This window comes from Squalius cephalus (assembly GCF_949319135.1).
Source record: "Squalius cephalus genome assembly, chromosome: 4".
NCBI classification, from domain to species: Eukaryota; Metazoa; Chordata; class Actinopteri; order Cypriniformes; family Leuciscidae; genus Squalius; species Squalius cephalus.
Genome location: NC_137125.1, coordinates 28,262,538 through 28,285,937, shown reverse-complemented (window position 1 = coordinate 28,285,937; position 23,400 = coordinate 28,262,538). Strand labels below are relative to the sequence as shown.

Sequence of the window (23,400 nt, the reverse complement as noted above, 5' to 3'; positions counted from 1 at the left end):
CTTTGATCAAAAATGATAGGGTTGCTGTCACAAGAAGTGCCCATTTCAGCCGCTTTAGTATAGCATAAGTGTAAAATTATATGTAAATTTTATGGTGCATGGTACAATTTCTGGTAAGCTACGTTTTTTTATTATTTCAATTCAATTCAATTATTGTGATTTGATTTAATATTGACTCATTTGGATAAATATTTGGTACTCAAGATAGGCGTAAATTTTTCTCAAGGAAAAAACAACTCACCTAATGCTGAAAACATACAGACAGCCCTATCAGCTGGTAGTATTATTTAAGGTTAAAAATAACTCAAATTAAATATAATGCGTTTTTTTTATTATAATAACAATAACTTTATTTAATGATATAAGTTAAAATATAATAAATATGTAATATAGAACACATATTTATCAAAATACTCTATATAGCTCTTTTTTTCTTGCCAACTACGTGCTATAGCCTATATTATGTTCATATGGCTTTCCTGAGGTCTATGTTATTGACCTCTTCACGCTGATAAAAAACACTGATTGATCGATATTATGTATGAGGAATATACATTTAGGTAAGTTGTAGCCTACTGTATCTTTCAACAGTGTTCGTGTTTTTTTACTATTAGCTAGTAGAGATGATCGGTTCACGTGCGCTAGGGATCTGTCACGTAACATTTACAAACGCCAAAACGGTATTTATTGTTTGAATTTCGTAATAAAATTGACAGAATCTGAGAGTTGAGATTCTTTGATATCATAAAGTAACCTCTGTCTAGTCTGTCGGCCTCCGTGTCCTCTTTGCTTCGCCATTTTTCTGTGCGTGAGAAAATGGATGTGTGGCGTGCCGCGTGAGAGCGTGTGAAAAGCATGGTGAAAAGTGTCAATTGCCTGTGTCTCACGGTGAATGCGTGAGAGTTGGCACTTCTGTCCAACTTCTGACTTTTCGGCTATTTTTTGTAGCTGGATATATATCATTTGTTGCGTCTAAATATGAATGAGGATACGGTTATTGATAAATCGAATTGTTATTGTTGTTCTTATTATCATTTAGGGGGGCTTAGGAACATTTTGGGGTAGCTTCAGCCCCCCTTAAATAGGCCTAACGACGTCCCTGCTGAAACTCTTTCCACAATGATCACATATAAAAGGCTTCTCTCCAGTATGAATTCCCATGTGGACATTAAGGTTTCCATGCTGATTGAAACTCATTTTCTCCAGTGTGAAGTCTCATGTGCCTGTTAAGGATTCCTTTTCGTTTGAAACTTTTTCCGCAGTGCTGGCAGGTAAAAGGCTTCTCTCCAGTGTGAATTCTCATGTGGACTTCAAGGTGTCCTTTTTGAGTGAATCTCTTTCCACACTGAGAGCATGTGTAAGGCTTCTCTCCAGTGTGAACTCTCATGTGGACTTTAAGGTTCCCATGTTGATCAAAACTCTTTCCACACTGAGGGCATGTGTAAGGCTTCTCGCCAGTGTGAACTCTCATATGGACTTTAAGGTTTCCATGTTGATCAAAGCTCTTTTCACACTGGGAGCACACGTAAGGCTTCTCTCCAGTGTGAATTCTCATATGGACTTTAAGGTTTCCATGTTGCTCAAAGCTCTCTTCACAATGAGAGCATGTGTAAGGCTTCTCTCTTGTGTGAATTCTCATGTGCCTAACAAGGCTTCCCTTTACAGTGAAACTTATTCCACATTGTTGGCAAGTGAAAGGGCTCTCTCCAGTGTGAACTCTCATGTGGTAATCAAGGTTTCCTTTTCGGTTGAAACTTTTTCCGCAATGTTGACAGGTGAATAGCCTCTCTCCAGTGTGAAGCTTCATGTGGACTTCAAGGTTTCCATGTTGATTAAAACTCTTTCCACACAGTGGGCACATGTAAGGCTTATCTCCATTGTGAATTCTCATGTGCCTGTTAAGGCTTCCTTTTTGAGTGAAACTTTTCCCACACTGATTGCAGATGAAAGGACCCTCTACAGTGTGAATTGTCATGTGGGCTTTAAAGTTTTCATCTTGATCAAAAGTCTTTCCACACTGAGGGTATGTGACAGGCTTCTCTTCATTGTCATTCTGTAAGCAACTAAAAGAATTTTCTTCAGTTATGAAATCATAATGAATCTCATATTGATTCTTCTCCATTTCATTCAGTACTTCACTCTCCTCTTTCAGCATCATCAGATCTAAGGTGAAAAAAGACAAATGAAAATTAACCCCAGTTTAATGGCACAAAGCAACAGATATCAAAACAATTATACATAAAAGCATCAAAACCAACAACATAAAACTGCCAATGCTTCTTAAGCCCCTTAAGTTGATCCCATAAAATTGTGCCTTATATGTGAACGCAAACACATTTTGATTCAGATTGTTGGATCAATTCCGGGATGAGTACCTAGTAACATTGCCGGGATCAGTCCCCGAACGCTCCCTGTGTGAACAAAAGGCAGGATCAATGCCTTAAGGAGTGTTTAGCTGAGATCGTTCGCCAGCTTAGTGGAACAGTACGTAAAGCTACATAGTTCATGATCGAATCAGGAAAAAAATGCCAGGGTGTGGTTTCCCGAGAGAGAAATCGCAGATCATAAGCTAACTTTGACACTGCGGAGACATTACATGGTCCCATCCTGATATCATGTGTCTTTACAGAATCTTTACGAGATGTGTGTGAACGCACGCACAGATTCCCAAAAAAATCACTGGCAGTGTGAATGAACCAAAAATAAAACTATCCCGGCACACGTTATCAGTGTATTTTCGGAATCTGTGTGAAAGGGTCTTTAAGCTAATGTAAGAGGTGTTATATGTAATTTGCGAACCTCTTCTCAATAGTCCTAACTCAACACTTCCTTTCGGACACGTCCCACAAAGGTTCAAATGGGCAGTTAAACTCTTTAAAGGAAAAAAGAAAATGGGACTCCCGTCAAACTAAAAACTCGTCACAGAAATTCAATGCAATGATTTATTAAAAAGAAAACAGACAATTTTTGGGGGGGAGAGAAAGCAGCAGATGTTTGTTAAAACTTTGGAATGACCCCCGTCACGATGGTCCAAATTTCACTGACAGGTGGAGTTACAATACAGGCAGCATTTATCCCAGCGAGCGGCAATAGTGGAGGAGGAAACTCACAATAATTTTGGAAAACTACTGTTGTGTCACAGAATGTAATTTTAAGAGTGGTGCCCAATCCTGCTCCTGGAGAGCCACAGTCATTGACTTCAAAACATAGGACTATTTGCTCAATCCATTTTTTAAAAAAAATCGTCTCTAGCCAAAAAAAAAAAGAGAGGGGAAGTGCTACCATTTAGGAACTGGTGTGTACTGGGAAAGATAAATATCAACAGAGGCGTGAGCATGATCCCAAATGGCAATGCTGTTTTTTTTTTTTTTTATCAAAGTCTTTTTATTGTATTTTAACATACAACAAACAACAGACACATAACAACCCAGAACCCACCCACATCGCACCACTAGTGTAAAGGCAAAAAAAAAAAAAAAAATAAATCACATCATACAATGTCATTAGAGTCCATTTGTTCAATTAATGTAAGAACAGGTTGCCAGATATCACTGAATTTAGTGTTATTACCCTGCAAATTATAACGAATTTGCTCAAGTGTTAAATAGCGCATAACATCGTTAATCCAGTGTTTAAATACAGGTGGAGACTTATCCTTCCATTTCAGTAAAATAATGCGTCTGGCCAAGAGAGTTACAAATGCTATCACTGTTTTATCCCGCTTGCCTATACCAAGTTCTTGTGGTACTACTCCAAAAATGGCAATGATCGGTGATGGGTCAATATGAGTATGCAATACTCTAGAAAGAAAAGCAAAAATCAACTCCCAAAACTCAGACAGTTTAGGACAGCTCCAGAACATATGTGACAAAGTGCCTGGCTCTATGTTACACCGATCACACTCTGGGTCAATATCTGGTGCAATTCTAGCCAACTTTGCCTTTGACCAATGTAAACGATGAGTAACTTTAAACTGGATAATGGTATGTCGTAGGCAGATAGAAGATGAGTGTATGTTATTGAGAATGGCCTGCCATAGCTCATCTGATATCTCTGTATCCAGTTCTTCCTCCCACTGATGTTTTAATGTTGTTAATGGTTTCAAATTGTCCATGCTGAGTATAGAGTATAACCTACCAACAACCTCCCCAGGCCAAAGGGGCATCTTAATTATTTTATCTAAAAGGGAATCTGGTGATATCAAAGGAAAAGATGGAACATTTGCAGAAACAAAACTGCGAAGTTGTAAATATCTAAAAAAATGTGAGTTAGGGATGTCAAAATGTGTTCTCAAATGTTCAAAACTTGCAAAGGTGCTACCTATATATACATCTTTGACTGTTTTCAGTCCCTTTTCAGTCCATGTTTTAAAAGCATCATCAGTCATGGAGGGAGCAAACATGTTATTTCCCACCAAAGGGGTATCTATGGACATTTCAGTTAAAGAAAAAGCCCGTCTGAACTGTATCCATATCTTGAGAGAGTGCCTCACCACTGGATTTATGCAGTATGTTGATATGGGTTCTGGAAAGGGTATTTTAGAGCAGGCTAGTGCATGTAACGATGTTTGTGTGCAGGATGCACGCTCAAGCTCTAGCCACTTGGGACCTGGGTCTTCAGCTCTAGAAAAATGAATCCAGTGCATTATGTTTTTAATGTTGGCAGACCAATAGTAGTATTGAAAATTGGGTAGGGAAAGCCCGCCATGTAATCGGTGACGTTGCAGAATTTCCCTACGTATACGCGGGTTTTTACCATTCCAAATAAAACCGGACAAAAGTTTATCTATATTTATGAAAAAAGATTTTGTTAAGAAGATGGGGATACACTGGAAAAGAAACAAAAATCGGGGCATAATATTCATTTTGATAACATTTATTCTCCCCCCTAGCGACAAGGGAAGGAGATTCCAGTGATCTAAATCTTTTTTTAAACCATTTAAAAGTGGAGGGAAATTGGCTTCATAAAGATCTTTAAACTTACGGGTTATCCAAATACCTAAATATTTAAATTTGTTAGTGCATAATTTAACTTGCAGGGACTGGATTGTAGTGGGCTGGTAATTAGGGTCAATACACATAAGCTCACTTTTCTGCACATTGATTTTATATCCTGATATCTTGCCAAAAGAATTTAACAAGTCAAACATCTTTGGCAAACAGGTCACGGGATCAGTCATATATACTAACATGTCATCAGCATATAGCGACACTTTATGCTCAGCCCCTCCTCTCATTATGCCCTTAATATCTGCGCTGTTACGCAGTGCTATAGCTAGTGGTTCTATTGTTAGGGCGAATAGAAGGGGTGACAAGGGACAGCCTTGTCTAGTGCCACGCTGTAGATCAAAAAAAAACAGACAAGTTGTTATTAGTCCGAACAGCTGCCATAGGTAGAGAATAAAGTGTCTCAATCCAAAATTTTTGTCCAAAACCAAAGCATTTCAATGTATAAAATAGGTAATCCCACTCCACCCTATCAAAGGCTTTTTCTGCATCTAGGGATATTAATACCTCTTTGCCTTTGGGTGGAGTGGGATCATAAAGAACATTAAGTAATCTACGTATATTAGAAGATATTTGTCTATGTTTAATAAATCCTGTCTGATCATCTGAGATCAATGAAGGAAGTACTTTTTCCAATCGAAGGGCTAGCATTTTAGCAAGTATTTTACTGTCAACATTTAGCAGAGAAATGGGACGATATGAGCCGCATTCTACTGGGTTTTTCTCTTTTTTAAGAATAAGGGATATAACAGCCTGACGCATAGTAGGAGGGAGTGAGCCAGATGTAGATGATTCTTTATATGTAGAGAGCAACAGAGGGGCTAATTCTCTAGCGAATTTTTGAAAGAATTCACTAGGAAATCCATCTGGTCCTGGACATTTACCATTTTGCATAGATTTAATAGCAGAATGAAATTCTTCCTCTGTGAATGATTTTTCCAGTTCAGAAGCCATTCGGTCACCCACTAAGGGGACTTCTAAATTATCAAAAAAAGACTTGAACAGGAATTCATCTTTATGTGACTCTGAAGTATATAGTTTTGAATAAAACTGATGAAATATCTGGTTAATTTTAGAGTGATTTATATGTTTGGTGCCAAACTCATCTGTTATTTCAGATATAGACTGAGCTGCGGCTTTTTGGCGCAGTTGGTGTGCAAGGATTCTGCCTATCTTCTCTCCATGTTCATAAGTTCTGTGTTGTGTCCTATTGAGGAGGTTCGAAATATGTTTGGTTGAAAGGAGATTAAATTCTGTCTGAAGTATCAATCTTTGCTTATATAAATCTGATGATGGGGCTTGTGCAAGTATTGTGTCTATATGTAATATATCATCAGTTAGTGTCTTGAGCCGTGCCATTTCACTCTTTTTCTTTTGGGCGCAATATGAGATAATTTGTCCCCTTAAATATGCTTTCATGGATTCCCATATTGTTGAGAACGACATGCCTGGTGTTTGATTGTATTCCAAAAATGTAGCTATTTCAGATGAGATAAATTGAACAAAACATTCATCAGCAAGCCATAAACTATTTAGGTGCCATGGGCGGTATGTGACTTGTGAGACGGGTATCTGTAGTGTCATCAACATTGGAGCGTGGTCAGAAATAACTATAGCATCATATTCACATTTACTGACAATAGGAAGGAAACGATTATCGATGAAAAAATAGTCTATTCGTGAATATGTCTTGTGAACGTGTGAAAAGAAAGAATAACACCTAGAGGTGGGATTGTTGAAACGCCAAACATCTGAAACTCTGTATGAGTGGAGAAATAGTTCAATAGTCTGGGCAGACTTGGTTGGAGATATGACTCTAAGAGAGCTGCGATCCAAGCTAGAAAGAGCACAATTCATATCTCCTGCTAAGATAAGGTAATGTGTGTCCATATCTGGTAGACAGGAAAAAAATGTTGAGAAAAAAGCATGGTCATCCCAAATGGGTGCATATACATTAGCTAGAATAACTGGAGTTTCATATAATCTACCTGTGACTATAACATATATCTGCCAGATCTATCCGCCTCTACTTTCGACATTGTGAATGGAATGTTCTTATGGATTAAGATGGCTGTACCCCTAGATTTACTATGAAAATCAGAGTGATATAGTTGGCCTATCCACCCTCCCTTTAGTCTTGAATGATCAGATGTTCGCAAATGCGTTTCTTGGAGAAATGCTATTCCCACATTAAATTGGCTGAGATGTGATAATACTTTTTTACGTTTCACAGGATGATTTAAAGATTTAACATTCCAGCTCACAAAATTTACAGGGCATCCTATATCTCCTGTCAACATCTGTGCATTAACCATTTTCTATTTTGTGCAAAATTATTAATGGACTCTAATTTTAATAAACATAGCAAGGATATATCCTCCAAAAAACAAAACAAAACCCTTAAAGAAGACCCTAGTGCGATTACCTCCCGCCCCAAGTCACCTATTAACAGAACAAGGTGAACCCTAAACCCCTTACAGTGGTATCCACACATTAGTGCTTGTATTGGGGAACTCCAGTTCCAACAGGTTGCTCTGCTAAGAGTTTAAACAAAATTAAGATAGCGCTTCTTTATAACATTATAGGTAACACAGTATTGTCCATTCAGAAGCTGATAGCCTGCATTCTTGAAAAGATAAAATAAAATAAAATAGAAAAGAGAGAAAAAAAAAAAAATGAAGCTGCTTATAATTGTTATTCAGTGGCTACTTTCACTCACCAGAACCTCAATATACCGGTATAAGTTACAATGAAGTGTGCCACGCTAGGCCTTTATTCTGCAAGTTCTCAGTCGTCATTAGAGGTGGGTCTCCCTCCATCGACGATGTTCGACTGGACGTATAACAGTGCTTGTTTCGGATCAAGAAAGTCCTTCCTAATCCCGTTGTAAGTTATACGAAACTTCGCCGGGTGAATGACACCATAGCGAACATCTGACCGGTCTTTCAGTAGTTGTTTGACTTCGTTGAATGCAGATCTTGCGCGTGCCACGGCGGGGGGATAATCTGGAAAAATTGAGATGGACAGTTCTCCGTATTTCAAAGCGCCACCCGCTTGCCTCGCACGGCGTAGTATCTCCACGCAGTCCTGGTGATAGTGTAGCTTCGCGATAATGGCTCGAGGCTTCCCCTTAGCTTTCTCCAGTTGAGGAGTTCGGTGCGATCTGTCTACCATCACATCTTTATCCATGGCAAACACCTCTTTAAGCAGCTGGGTGACAAAAGGTGGCGAACCTGACCCAGCATCCTCCGGCACATTCAATATTCGGATATTCGACCTCCTCATTCTCCCTTCCATGTCGATACACTTATTCTGTAGATCTGAGACTTCTGCTTGAAGTTTGTTAACTGTAGTCTGAAGACACGCTACATCATCCGAACATGTGGTCAGACTGTGTTCCATGTCAGCGACTGTAGTTTTCACCGAGTCCAGGTCGGAGCGAAGCAGTGAGATACTATTGACGACTTCAGTTTTGACAGACTGTATTTCGCTTTTAACGGCCTCAAATTCACTCGCAAGGACATCTTTCAGTTCTGACCTGAGTAGTGCAGATATGTCTTCCTTCATCGAGGTAAGAAGTTCAGTCTTAGCATCAGTCATGCTGGCTTGTTTGCTGTTAGCCGTGTTTCTTCCCGTATAGGTAAATTGTCGAAGATTTTTCGCCATTGACAGAGTTTGCTCAAAATAAAATAAAACAAAGTTGCAGACTATCTAATGTTTAACTTTGGATATCTATTTTAGACCTTTTTGGAGAGTGTAATGCGCTAGAAATAAAGTTTTTATATGAAATTCAGCAGAGCTTCCCAAAACGTGGCTTACTCCATGGCCTGCTCGCTAGCGCCCCCCCGGCAATGCTGTTTAACTCCCAGCTCGATAGATTTGAAAGTATCCTTGATCTGGAACTTGTGAAAGTGAACAACCACAGATCTCTAGGCCTCTCACCTGGCTTCGGTTTTGCTGTGAGAGCACAATGAGTATGACTCCAAACACACACAAAAAACTTCCACCAACAGCACCAAAAAGTATATAGATTGATGAGGACTCTCAATTGTCTCAGGTAAGCAGAAAATGTGTACCGGTATGCTATTTCTGTGGCTCCTTCCTTCTATATCCATAACCTCAGCTTTGAGTTTAGCAAGGTCATCAATAGGGGTGTCGAAATTAATCATTTCTGTGATGCATCGCGAGGCAGACGAGGACGATTTGGTATCGGTTCAGTAATAGACCATAACCGATTATAATGTACTGACGCTTTTCTGACGTCATTTGTTGCGTACATGCTTTGTCACGGTAGCATACAATGGCAGAGGGAGGTGAGATGCGAGTGCGAGAAAATTAAAAATGCTCCAACTACTTTAAAAGCCGACATCTGGGCACATTTCGGCTTTTATGAACAACCTGGTAAGCACGACCTGCAGAAGACACGCACTGTGTGCGCTCATGTCACACACAAATAGAATATGCCGGAGGTAACACCACAAAATTGATAAACCACGTTAGCCGTTTTCACCCCGAGCTGTTAACGCCTGGCAGAGTCTGACTGCTTTAGAGTAAGCGGATGAGCTCCAACGTCACCCGAATCCACAGCCAAAAACAAATCATCCACCCGCCCCAATAATTTTCTCTGATTTAAGTATCCGCACCCGATGGTCAAATTACAATTATTCTGTGTTGTTACGCGTGATTATAAATGGATGATCGTCACCTTCAACAGCAGATTCAGTGACGGTTGATGCGGGCATATTTAATAGTAACATACTACACTGATTAATGAGCGCTGCTTTTAAATGAACATTTACTTTAACTCTTCAGAGTCTTGGGCTATTTTGGCCGTTTTTGAGTACTTTTTATTTTTTTTATTTTGCGACATAAACAAATGTTTACCATACCAATGTTTGATATTGTTTTTTTCAGCACAACATCACCTATATGAACAGACAATTATTTTTTCACTTTTATGTACTGTATCAACATACTGGACCCAAAATCACACAAAAAACACAAAATCCGAATAGAAAAATGATAGTTTTTTTACTACAAAAAACACAAACATGCTCAATGAAGCATTTTAAAAGGTTTAAAATGTAAACACAAGTTGTAAATGTCAACAGGTAAAATTCAGATATAATCAAGCTATATACAAAAAAAATATATTTTTTTTCTCTTTTTAGCTTTGCCACTTTTTAAAAGTTTATGCACACAATTATACAGAGAGCTATATTTAAGGCCTTGCATTCCCAGAGTATGAGGGTTCCCAATTAGTGCAAATACAACATAAAAAAGGTAAAATTGAGATAAAATCTAACTATATACAGCAAAAAGCAGGTGTGGCAATAGGCGTTTTTTTCTTTTCTTTTTTGCTTAGAAACTCTACAAAACACTTCATGTACAATTACACAGACAGCTACATTACAGGGCTTTCCTTCCTTGAGTAAGAGGGGTTCCTAAAAAGTGCAAATATACTATACAAAAGGTAAAATTAACACAAAATCAAACTATATATACACAACTATTTACAACGAATATCAGGTGAGTTTTTTTTATTTTTTTATCTGTGCCACTCCTCAAAACAGTTTCTGTCAACAATGAGACCAAAGACATTCGCTTCATTTTCCTTCCACAAAAAACTACCTAAACTATCTACACTACTCCTAAACTACTCTCAAAATCTATTCAAACTTTTCCAAAAACTAGCAATAATATCTCTCTCTCTCTTTCTATATATATGTCTCTCTGTCTACTACGTCAATATCCCGACTCCCGCGGGCGCCTTTCAATTTCACTTCTTTGCTCAGTTGGCTCCTCCTCCACTCCCTAAAATGTGCAGCCTGAAGAGCAGAGTCAGCAGATTCACACATTTTTCTCCGTTTTGTTTTATGACAAAAACCGACGAAGTTATGAGAATAAATGCAACGCCTGTCGCATCCCATCTTGCGTTCCTTTACGAACGCGTCAATATTTTCAATATTTTTTTATATAAAGTTTAAATGATCATATTTCCGTTTTTACTTGGTCTATCAACACAAAACAAAAAGTAAAATAGAGTTTCAAGCCAGCACTTTCGACAAAAGTGGACAGCAGCGCTCAACGTGACTTTGTTTTTATGCTTCGACGTCTTAAACTGGTCATGTGATTTGATCACGCCGGCGTGATCGGCGACTCGGAAGAGTTAAAACAAAATTTATTTGACAGATTTTCCTTTTCTTAATGGCATAAACAAGCTTTACTCCCTTGAAACTTAAACTGGAATGTCACTGTTTCTGTCATTGCAACTTCCCGAACAGGCGAGCACACGCACAGACACGGGCGCACACATCACTTTAGAAAGAAAAATTTAAAATTGAGGATGCGGTGCATCGTGATATCGAATTGAACTGAATCGATGACATGATAATCGTAATCAAACCGAACCGCGAGACCAGTGTCGGTTCACACCCGTAGTCATCAGCTAAAAGTTGCGTACTTCGACTCTAGGGCTCCAAAACTCAGACCGCCCTCATCTGTGTTTGCTTCAAGTGAGAGAAATCGCTGTTTGTGGTTGTTCAACGTTTTATGTAATGTGCCCAGCCTCACCTAAAAGGCAGAAAATGGCGATTTAAATTCTGAAGACAAGGCCCCTATGTGTTCTTCCAGCAGCATAATTAGAGTGGCGATATCTGTTTCATGACCATCGGTCCTGGTCATGACCTTAAACTGACCCAGCAGGGGCTAACATGGGTTGCCTACCAGAAGATCATAGATCAATATGGTTATGGGGGACTATGTGAACGTAACTGCTGACCGATCCATGGCGGTATAATCATGGAAACAACTTCTGTGCAAGAGGACTTGTAACCCAGCACAGTCGTACCTACTTGCGCTTGCGGGAAAAACTACAACGTATGCAAAACATGACAGCAAAACCAAAAGATCCGGGAACCGACCCGACACGCACTGACAACCTGGAGTCTGGGATTGATCCCGTCATGAAGGAGTGTGGCCAAAGCGGACTTATCCGACGCCACACGCCCGATCCGACTTCAGGTAGACGAGCACCCTTCGTCCAGGCATTTACCATTGCCTCATTCAACGTGCAGACCCTGGCCGACTCAAAACCACTCCGTGGCCGTGCAAACATCAGCCACAAGCTGGAGCAGATCATCGCTGGCTGCAACTCTAACAAAATTGACATCATCACCATCCAAGAACATCGACTCAGCTCAACAGAGCCGATCACAACAAAATGCCGAACAGACGGCTGGACTCTGGCTCATACGAACTCAACACACGATTGCCATGGAGTAGCCGTCCTTTACAACAAACGAATAGCTCCACTGGTCCGATACATCGAGTACAAATCAGATCGCATAATCGCCACACATCTAGAAGGCAACCCACGAATGTGCATTATATCTGCCTACGCGCCAACAGACTGCGATGATAAACAGCCAAAAGATGCCTTTTACAATGATCTCAAAGATATCGCCCTCAAACAACCGCCACACACACTGACCATCATTGCAGGCGACTTAAACGCCCGCATCGGCAAGGACAGTCAAGACACCAACCCTAGGCAAGTTGGACCTCATTGCATGCACGACACAACAACTGACAATGGCGAACACATGCTCGAACTATGCGAACTAGCAGACCTTCGACCAGCGCATACACACTTTCCAAACAGGAAAAGTCGGCTACTCACCTACTGTTCACCAAAGGGCGAGTGGTCACAACTTGACCACATGTTGATCTCGACAAAGTGGTGGAAATCACTCAAAAACTACCGCGCTTACAATACAATCGACGTCGGCTCCGACCATAAAGTAATGAACGCAAACTTCAAACTGAGCCTAAGAGCACCAAAACAACCAACCAACAATCGATGCAAGTTCAACTGGGAAAGACTAGCAGAACCGGAAATCAAAGAGTCTTTCAATTGCGAGCTTAAAAATCGGTTCAGCTTGCTAATGGACGAAATGGAAGCCCTACCAAGTAAAACTGCCAAGATCCGGCAACACACTGACGCACTGGATGCTGCTCTACGCGATACAAGCGAAAAGTACAAGATACAAGTACTTGGAAAGAGGCGCAAAGCAAAGTTTGTGAGCTGGGTCACTGCTGAAACTCTCACACTACTCGACATCTGCAACAAGGTCAGGGCAAAGTACAAGCGAACACGACTGCCCTCACACAAAATGACGTGGCAAAGCCTGCAGAACCAAGTGTCTGACGCATTCACACATGACGAAGAAGCGCATCTCAGCCACCTGCTTGAAGCGCTTGAGAACGCAGACAAGAAAAGAGAACACGGCAAAACCTGGAAGATCGTCAATCAGATCTCAGGTGACGACAACAAGGCCGACCCAAGCAAAGTAAAGAAACTCGATGGATCAATGCCCAAAGATAAAAACGATCTACTCAAAGGTTGGCGCGAGTACTTCGATTCACTGCTAAACAACAAAAACAAAAACGCAGATCAAACAGTCCACCCAGTTCCATCACCCGACTGTACTGACATCAAAACTGCTCAATTCAATCGATCCGAGATAGAGCAAGCAATCGAAGACCTAAAGTGCAACAAAGCGCCTGGACCAGACTACGCAATGACAGCTGAAGTGCTCAAAGACGGCGGCGATTTCATAGTCGACGAGCTGCTCTATATCTGTCAAATGGTCTACGAAAACTGTCACGCACCCACTCAATGGACATCGAATCTCATCATACCTCTGCCGAAGAAAGGAAACCGGCAGCTAATGACAAACTGGCGCGGAATCACCCTGACATCAATTGCAGCAAAAGTGTACAATCGCATGATCTTAAATCGAATTCGTCTGCCCATCGACATTATGCTCAGAAAGAACCAAGCAGGCTTCAGAACAGGCCGCAGTTGCATCCAGCAAATTCATATTCTGCGACGAATAATGGATGGAGCATATGCACAAGATATCCCACTTTACATCACATTCATCGACTTCAAGAAGGCCTTCGATTCAATTGACAGAGAAATGATGTTCGCCATTCTCCGACACTATGGCATTCCAGCAAAGATCGTTGATGCAATTCGGGTGTTGTATGATGACTCGAAAAGCCAAGTATACCTGCAAGGCCAGTGCTCCGAGCCATTCAAAATCACAACAGGTGTACTTCAAGGTGATGTCTTAGCACCATTTCTATTCATCATAGTCATCGACTACGTCTCAAAACTATCAGCTAATGAATTTGGATATCTTACACACAAAGGCAAGGAAACAGACGGAAGTTACAGAACTTTACGCACAACTCGCGTGCTAAGTCACAAAGTGAATGACCTAGCTTTTGCCGACGACATCGCCCTACTTGAAGGAAACGCAGAGCAACAACAAAAACAAGTCACCGCACTTAAAATACAAGCATGCCAAGTAGGCCTAGAGATAAATATCAACAAAACCGAGCAAATGCGCCTGAACATACAGAAAGACGCAACTCCTGCTCCCGCACTCAAGATAGATGACCAAGAGGTAGCCATCGTAAATGACTTCAAATACCTAGGCGCCTACGTAGGATCAACAAAGAAAGACGTTAATGTTCGAATCGGTTTAGCTTGGGTAGCGTTTCACAAACTCAAATCCATTCTAAAAGCACCCAAGACCAAGATCAACTTCAAGATTCGACACTTTAAAGCCGCTTGCATCTCCATCTTGCTTTATGGCTGCGAAACATGGATCCTCACTAAACATCTAGCAAATCGACTCGACGCATATGGAACAAACTGTTACCGCATTATGCTTGGTATAGACCAGAAGAACGATCATATCACAAATGAACATTTATACGAGACGGTTCAACAGGTGCCAATAAGCACAACTATATGCGATCGCCAGCTTAAGTTCACAGGCCACTGCATTCGCATGGCAGAAGACGAACCGGTCAAACGTTTCATCTTATATGAGTCACAGATCAAACCAACAAATAGGCGCGGGGCACAACGAACATCGTACCGCGAACAAATATCACGCCAAAAGCATGATCACTCTCAGCGAAAAGGAAATCAGCGAGTTGGCAAAGAACCGGAAACAATGGAACTGTCTTTTTGCCGCGCCTAGGCAAAAGAAACCAAAAGGAGGGAAACCTCTCGTCGACCTCTAGCCCAGCTCGACTGATGATGATGATGATCTGTTAAAGCTAATTCTGAGGTCACACTGCACGATTTTAGCCCCAATTTTCACTTGAAGGTCTAAGAAAATTTCAAACGATATGGTTTGGCTAAGGTAATGGCTACAAAAAACCCTCTAAATTAGATATATCATTGAACACAGTGAAGACAATCATCAACAAGTGTTGAAAGTATGGCACAACAGTGACATTATCAAAAATATCTCTGGTTACGACGGTAAACATGGTTACGACCTACAGTGTAATTTTATTTAATATTTTAGTATGTTATGTGTGTCAGGCCACTAGGTGGCAGTAGTGGTCGTTTCTCTGCCTTCTGTGCAGGTAAAGCCAGGTGAGGGTGATCACCTCTTCTGATGACTGCTCGGTTGGGATTGGTCTTCAAGGAAAAGAAGAGTATAAAGCATCACTGATCTCCACTGAAGGAAGGCTTGTTTTTCTGCTGGTTGGACTTGTTTGTTGTTTCTGTACATTGCTGCTGCTGTTCAGTTGTGATTTATTTAAAAACTTGCCCATTTTACTGATAAACTGTTATCTGATGTTTCTCTTGAAAATATAGTATATATTTACATTTAAGATTACACTAAAAATGTTATTGTAATTTAATGCATATTTAATTCATTAAAATTATATGTATTTTTTTTAAAACCATCATTCATTAAAAAGTATTATATTACCATCATTGGGCACACAGCAGAAATAAATCATTATCAATACAAGACTAACCTTTCTAGTGATAGAAAGAACGCATAATTTTCTATCTTCATTAAACAACATACAGGATAGCACAATATTATAATTAAATTATTCATTTTCTCTTTATTCATTAAAATGCATAATATTGGCGTCATATTATATGCATACATACAGTTATAATTGTCATTACAATTCAAGTCTTATCATAATTGGTAAAACCTGAAAGCATAAGAAAGAAAACATATATTTTTTACTTTCTTTAGATAATATTCAATATTACTATTAAATACTATGGTAATGCTAGAAATGAGTCATAACTGTAGCGACATTCCCTTTTCTACCTCATAACATTTTTATCAAGGGAAAATCTACATGCAAACTTTGGAATATAATATTTAAGGCACTCAGGTATGTTCTATGAAAAATATGATACATTTCTAGTTTCAACATTATTTGTTCTTCAGATATTCCTCTTTAAAAGAAAAAAGTATCAGCTAGCCTATATGCGCAGTGGCCCACATATGTTTTTTGACCACTGAAACGATGTACAATTTACCAATTTACTCATGCAGCCGCATTAAGATCTCCATAGCTCTGGGATTGAACCATATATGGCCTTTAAAATGAAGATACCCAAATAATTGTTTGTTAAGAACCAGAATCTAAAAGGATATTATTAAGATATCTTTAATACTTCTTGAGTTACAGGCATGCAAACTCGAGGCAAAAAACACAAGTGCTTTTTCAACATTTTTTAACTGTCCCCGTTGCCATATAATGAGACAAAGATTGCTAAAGTAAACAGATTTTACTAATAGGCTACATTTACCAATCTCTGTGTAAAAAATAACATAATGATGCTGCCATCTTTCTACAGTAATTTTATACCCCTCTAATTTGGCTCCAAATCTCAGGTAAAAATTGTCATTTTGACCCCCCTCTACAAAATAGTGGGTTACTCAGTATACATCTGTGACATTAAATATTTTGGCTTTCTTCAAGTTTGTTTGTCTTTCTACAGAAAATCTATTAACAAAATAAAAAAATTGAGCCTGGGAAGTTTCTGAAATTTGGTTGATTTGACATGGAATGACCCAATAGTAGACTATTTGTCTGGTCATGTGATCGCAACATGTCTCTCCTCATCCATGTCAAATAAAACCACTTTAGTTTGACACTCATGAGTCATGACATTCTTCAAAAATATAATTAATTTCTTTAGAGATTTTAAACAGTATCAGTTCAGCTTTGAGAATGAAACCAACCTGTTTGTTCCTCTGTATCTTCTTGTTTCACTCTGAATGTTTCTTCAATCTTCATGTCTTCACTCTCCTCTTTAATAAATGCCATATTTATAATAGTGTCACGTGGATCTCAGGTAAGCAGCTTCACCAGGAGTTTGTCTGTGTGTTTGGACAAGATGAGAATAAATAACAGAAAGGAAAAAAAAAAATCAAAACTAAATCTCTGAACTCATTCAGCTCCCTAGTTCAGTAGTCAGCTGTTCAGTAGTCTGTTGTTCTCGTAACATTTACACTGTTTTGACCAGCAGGTCTCGTGAGCGTGCGGTGAATCGAATAATTTGAATCAGTGATTCATTTTACGAATCAATTACCTCGGGAGTGTCGAAAAACTCCGTTTCTCCCATTACTGCTTGCCAGTCACCGAATTCGTGTGTACAACTAACTAATTTACGATGTTGGGAGCAAAATGAGACGCACCTTTTCTGTTACTGGATGCGCTTTACTCACAAAAATAACGTTCATTAATGTTAAATAAAGCATTACAATGTAACAAATAATTAATTCATCTTACAGAGCTTGTAAATATTATGAAATTGATTGAACAGCATGATTTCATATAAACACCTTAAATGCATTTAAACACCAACCTTTCTTCAGCCGAATTACAACAGTGCGGTGCACATTTATGACGTCATATCGCCAGACCAAAATAAAAGTCCCAATTACACGCTGTCTAAAATCACAAAAGTGCATAGAATATTACATAGAACATATATTTGATACTGTGAAAATATATACAATTTTAATAATTACTAATGAAACAGTGTGAGATTCTGTCTAAAAGGCAAAACTTCAATGTTTGGGTGCAGAAAACATTTACAAGATATCACAGTATTAAAAAGTGACAAGTCTGGTTTACCGGTTAAAATAACATGTATTATAAGTTAATAAAGCTGAGATCATATATATGTTCAGTTGTGCTAAAAAAAAGTTTACATACCCTTTGAAGAATCTGCAAAAATGTTAACAATTTTAACAAAATAAGGGATGATACAAAATATTATATTTTACAAATATTAATATAATATTATACATTATTTTTTATTTAGTGCTCTCCTGAATAAGCTATTTTACATCAAAGATGTTTACATATAGTCCACAAGACAAAACAAATAGCTGAATTTATAAAAAATGACACCGTTCAGAAGTTTACATACCCTTGATTCTTAATACTGTGCCGTTACCTGGATGATCCATGACTTTTTTTTTTGTTTGTCCTTTGTTTGTCCTGAGCAGTTTACTGCCCAGTGTTCTACAGAAAAGTCATTCAGGTCCTGCAAATTCTTCAGTTTTACAGCAAATGTAACCTTTTTTTAAATGTTTATTTATATTTTAACCCTTTCCAGCAGTGACTGTATGATTTTGAGATCCATCTTTTCACAACTAATGAAGAAAAGCACAACTAATGAAAAAGGTTCAAACATTCACTGATGCTCCAGAAGGAAACAAGATGCATTAAGAGGATGAAGATGGCCAAATGTTTCTTATTTTGTTTAAATATATATATTTTTTTTCATTTAGTACTGCCCTTTCGGAAGCACCCGAAGATACTACATGTTTCCCGGAAGACAAATAAAGTAAGGTATTTGCCAAGAACAAGCAACAGTCTCGGTTGTAAATAAGTCTTTAACTGAGCCACCCTTACGAAAAAGAAGTATACTTCAAGTTAATTTTATGAAGTATACTTAAGTAATGTTCAAGTATATTTTTAAGTATACATTATGCAGTAAGTATACTAATGTCAATATGTACTTGTAGTAAACTTGTAAGTGTACTATTTTAATACCGCTTGGGACTAAATTGGCCCACTTTCAGTATATAAAAGTATGTTTAAGTGTACTATAAGTGTAACAATAGTAAACTTTAAGTGCACAACTAGTTCATAATTACGTTTCTCATTTGTACTGCAAGTGAACTTATGGGTAATACTAGTAGTTTACTATTTTTATACTTGTAGCAAATTTTTAGTTTATGTAAGTACACTTTGAAGTATACTTTCAGTAAACTACTAGTTTAGTAGTTTTATACTACAAGTTTTCTTTAAGTGAACTTAACATTATACTTGTAGTTTACTAATTATATATTATTTTTGCTCTTTTAGTGTACTCTCAGTAAACTACTAGTTTAGTAGTTTTATACTGCAAGTATACTTGCAAGTTTTCTTTTAGTGTACTCTCAGGAAACTACTAGTTTAGTAGTTTTATACTACAAGTTTTCTTTAAGTGAACTTAACATTATACTTATAGTTTACTATTTATATGTTATTTTTGCACTTGCAGTTAGCCTGGCTAACATCAGACCTCGTCTCATTGAGTCGTGGTCTGGGAACCACATGTTCATTTTCTCGTATTTGAGGCGTGGTTTACGAATGCCCAGAGCCGTTTATTGGGCGCTACGAATGTCTATCAAATGCGCCTGCACGTAGCTCATAGCCAATCGTTTCAATTATACCAGATGACGTATGTAGAGCGACAGAAATTCGACGAGGAAGAAGACAAAAGGCTGCATCGAAAGGTAACTTCGCGTCTGATGCCATGTTGGATCCATATATATAAACAAACTGCTTCGGTGTGTCGCATAGACGTCGTCATCGTCTTGCTGCTCCCTCCCCGTTCTGTGATTGGTTCCCTTTTTGAGGGGAAAATCTGGTCCATGGAATCCAGGCTGCCTAGCAGCGTGAATAAAATCGCGCTGCGCTCAAGGCAGCATGGGGAAACCCAGGCTAACTTGCAGTAGGCCTAGTCTATACCACTATGTTCAAATTGTATTTTTTATACTTGAAAAATACCTTTAACTGTACTTTAATTTTAAAAACATTTTATTAGGTTCATGCATACTTTTTTATCAACACTTGAATGTTGGTAAGTTTCATAAAGAAAGGCAACATTTTAAACAAAAAAGTTGAGAAAATAAAATTTTTGTCAAAGACAAATTCATCCTTGATCAGATTGAGAACGATGATCAAAACACATATGGAGTAGATCGAGTCCAACACCCCCAAAGCTTCACAGTCGTTTTCTCTTCATGGGTTACGCTTCATTTCATTTGGTAATATTAAGCAGTTTTGATTTACACGCTGTTTAATGTTTGAAGATCACGTTATTTTACATTTGAGTGAGCAATCTTCTATCACTTGTTTCAGCTTCTTCTTCTCCTGTGTTTTGATCCGGAGATTCTGTACTAGAAGATGTCATATAGCGTCCCCTACCGTATAACAGTGAAAACGGATAGCTGGAAAATTCAGTCAATGGTGGGGAAAGAGTAAAGTAGAATTAAAGTAAATTCCTAAGTACACTACCAGTGGACTAGCCTAAACAAAAATTCAAATACACAGAATTAGAAACATATCTGTTTTATATCAATATTTTAATCAATATTTTCAAACAATGTAAGTTTCATAAGACTATATATGAAAAACTATGTAAAAAAAGTATATTTATTAGGCTACTCAAAAGAGTTAACACAACTACAAACCAAGTATACTTTGAATACTTAATTATACTTTCAAGTATATCTCGATCAAAAGATTGAGTACAAGTACAGGCCAAATATACTTGGACTTTTCTCTCAGTAGAAGTCAAGTACACTTAAGTGTAATATAAGTATATTTCTGAGAAGTACATAAAGTATATTTTTGAGAAGTATATAAAATGTAGACTGAAAGTATGCTTTCTTATTTTTAGTTGAAAAGAAGTATATTAATAGAACACTTGAATAAACTTTAAAAATTATTATTATATCTGTGTACAAGATCAGGTTCAGTTCCATGCTTATTTTATTTACTCTATAAGCTATTCCACCCGAAAGCTTGTTACTATATAAACATGAACATGTTAGTTTATAAGACAGTGTGTAATATTATGTTTTAAAAAAAGTATTTAATAAGCTACTCAATCAAAGTAGTAAACACAAGTACAAGCCAAGAATACTTAGAATACTTAATTATACTTTTAAGTATATCTCGATCAATATACTTATACAGTATAGGCCAAATATACTTAGACTTTTCTGTCAGTATAAGTCAAGTATACTTAAGTGCAATTTGAAATATATTTCTGAGAAGTACATAAAAAGTAGACTGAAAGTATACTTTCTTATTTTTTCTGTTGTATTCTTCCACTGCAGCAGCTACAGATGGTACCCAACCAGAATGCCTATTACCAAAATCACCGCGGCGAAAATAAACCAGCCGCATTTTAAAGTCGTTCCCGAAATGACCGCCAGGTGGCGCAAAGGGACATTGTGCAAAACAGCAGCAATAGCCGTATTTTAAAATGTAAGTGGGTTAAATATAAAACCCTAAGCCTGATAGGCATATTTTTCATATATATAAATAGGCCTATTATGCTACAACAGAATAGAACCAAAGATAGAATCAATTTTAGAACTGAAAAAAATAGAATCAAAAGTTAAAAATAGAGACGATATTAGGAGCAATGACGCTGAATATTTTTACTATTCTATTGAGGAATTAGATAAATGAAGAGCTCTCGTGAGCGATACAATTGCATAGTAATTTATAGTGATTTCAAAAGCAGTCCTTAAAAAAAAATACATGGAGTAGTGTGGTATAATTTTTCAGAGATTACGCGGAACGGGTTTTAGTTAAGATCCTGGTTCCAATGCCCTTAATGTATAGGCTAGGCTACTGCTTTAAAAAAATGTCACAACGCGTTTTGAGATTGTTTTGAATTAAACATTGAAGTTTAAAATGTAGAGTTTTGGCACACCAGGCCGAGTGGCGTTACGCATCGTTCAAAAATCACGTTTTATTCTGACATGTTGAATTGGCGTTAGAATTATTTTTTTAGATTTATTAGATTTAGATTTTAGATTTCGTTAGATTTATTTTTCTCATAACAGCTAAAATAACTTAATATATGCCTTGTCTTAATATGACCTACTTAATATAGGCAATAGGCATATACTAGCCTATATAATAGCCTAAATTAGCAAAACTTGGCCACTAAATATTTAATTTTCAATTATTTTAATTATCACAATTAAAGTTTTAATTTTATTAAATTGAACAAGCGCAACAATCAGCATTTAATCAAATATTCTAAAAGATGTATTATTAATAATAATGTTATTTCAACATAATATTTCGTTTTTTTGACATAATATGTGTGCGTGCAACAAGCAGGATGTGTATTTGTAAAACAAATATGATACTAAATGAGATTATTTAATGGCTACAACAGTATAGTAGGCCTATAGACTCTATTTGTACAAATTGCTGCACATTAATTTAATTAAATAAAACCTTGTAACGAATTCACACTGTATGGTAGACTGTGTACAGTTGAGACACCTTAAATAACTTGCGTTCGCAGCAAGCACAAGTTGTGATTTTTTGTGTCAGCTGGGAAGGAAATATATACCAGACCTCTTGGAACTTTAATTGAATACATAGCGTTGGTGAAGCATACTGAAATTACATCTCTACAAATTTATTAGGCCCTACTGAAAATAAATGTATCGAATTTAAGCAAAGTAGCCTAAATATTAAGACTGTAAAGGCCAATTTATACTTCTGCGTCGGGTGCGCGTAGAAGGTACGGCGTAGCATATGCATTGACGTGTACCATACGTCGTACCCTTCGCCGTACCCTGACGCGCACCTCCTCAAAAATGTAACTACGCGTCGCGGCGACGCGGACCGCAAGATCTGTGATTGGTCGGCTTGGTAGCATCGCATTTCCGGCTACGCATTTCCGGCGTGTTCTTCTGCACCGCCCGCCATTTTTAAATTCAGAAGTTCAGGTGAAAGTTCAGTGAAGAAAATGGAAATGGACCAAGTGACCGAGCGATTAGTTGAAGAAGTGCGGAAATACAGCCATCTGTATGACTCGTCTTCTGCAGAATACAAAGACTGCCAGATGGCAGCGAATTCGTGGAGAGAGATTTCCTCCAACGTCGGTTTGGATGTAGCGGATTGTATGAAGAGATGGAAGAACTGTCGAGACAAGTACGTTCGCCTCCGTAAAAAGCTCGCCACAAGGAGCGGGGATCCAGGAGGGAAAAAAGTCCCAGCGTTTTATTTATTCCTGTCTTGGCTGGCACCTCATGTGAAACACCGGCTTACGGAGTCAAACTTTGACGATAAGGTAAATAATGCACGTCCTTTATGAACCTCTGTTGTTTTTAGGTTAGCTAACTTAACTAGCAATGCTACCACGCCGTAACGTTATTGATTAGTGCAAAAATAATATACCTGGGAAACAAAAAGCATGTGTAATGGGTTTTAATTATATTGTATT

General features: G+C 38.1%; 1 protein-coding gene across 5 annotated transcripts in view; it reads right to left on the bottom strand.

Moving 5' to 3' along the window:
- Positions 1 to 436: 436 nt before the first annotated feature.
- Positions 437 to 23,400, bottom strand: part of LOC307157479 (uncharacterized protein) — a 143,873-nt gene continuing 120,909 nt past the window's right edge. For 3 of the 5 annotated variants that reach the window (XM_079869389.1, XM_079869393.1, XM_079869392.1), the window contains one exon: positions 944 to 2,163. In XM_079869389.1, the coding sequence (XP_079725515.1) occupies positions 1,169 to 2,163 (995 nt within the window). In that variant the 3' untranslated portion in view covers positions 944 to 1,168. Of the gene's footprint in view, positions 2,164 to 17,098; positions 17,237 to 17,554; positions 17,692 to 17,724; positions 17,771 to 23,400 lie in introns of those variants that run through there. The other 2 variants (XM_079869390.1, XM_079869391.1) reach the window with 2 other exon arrangements.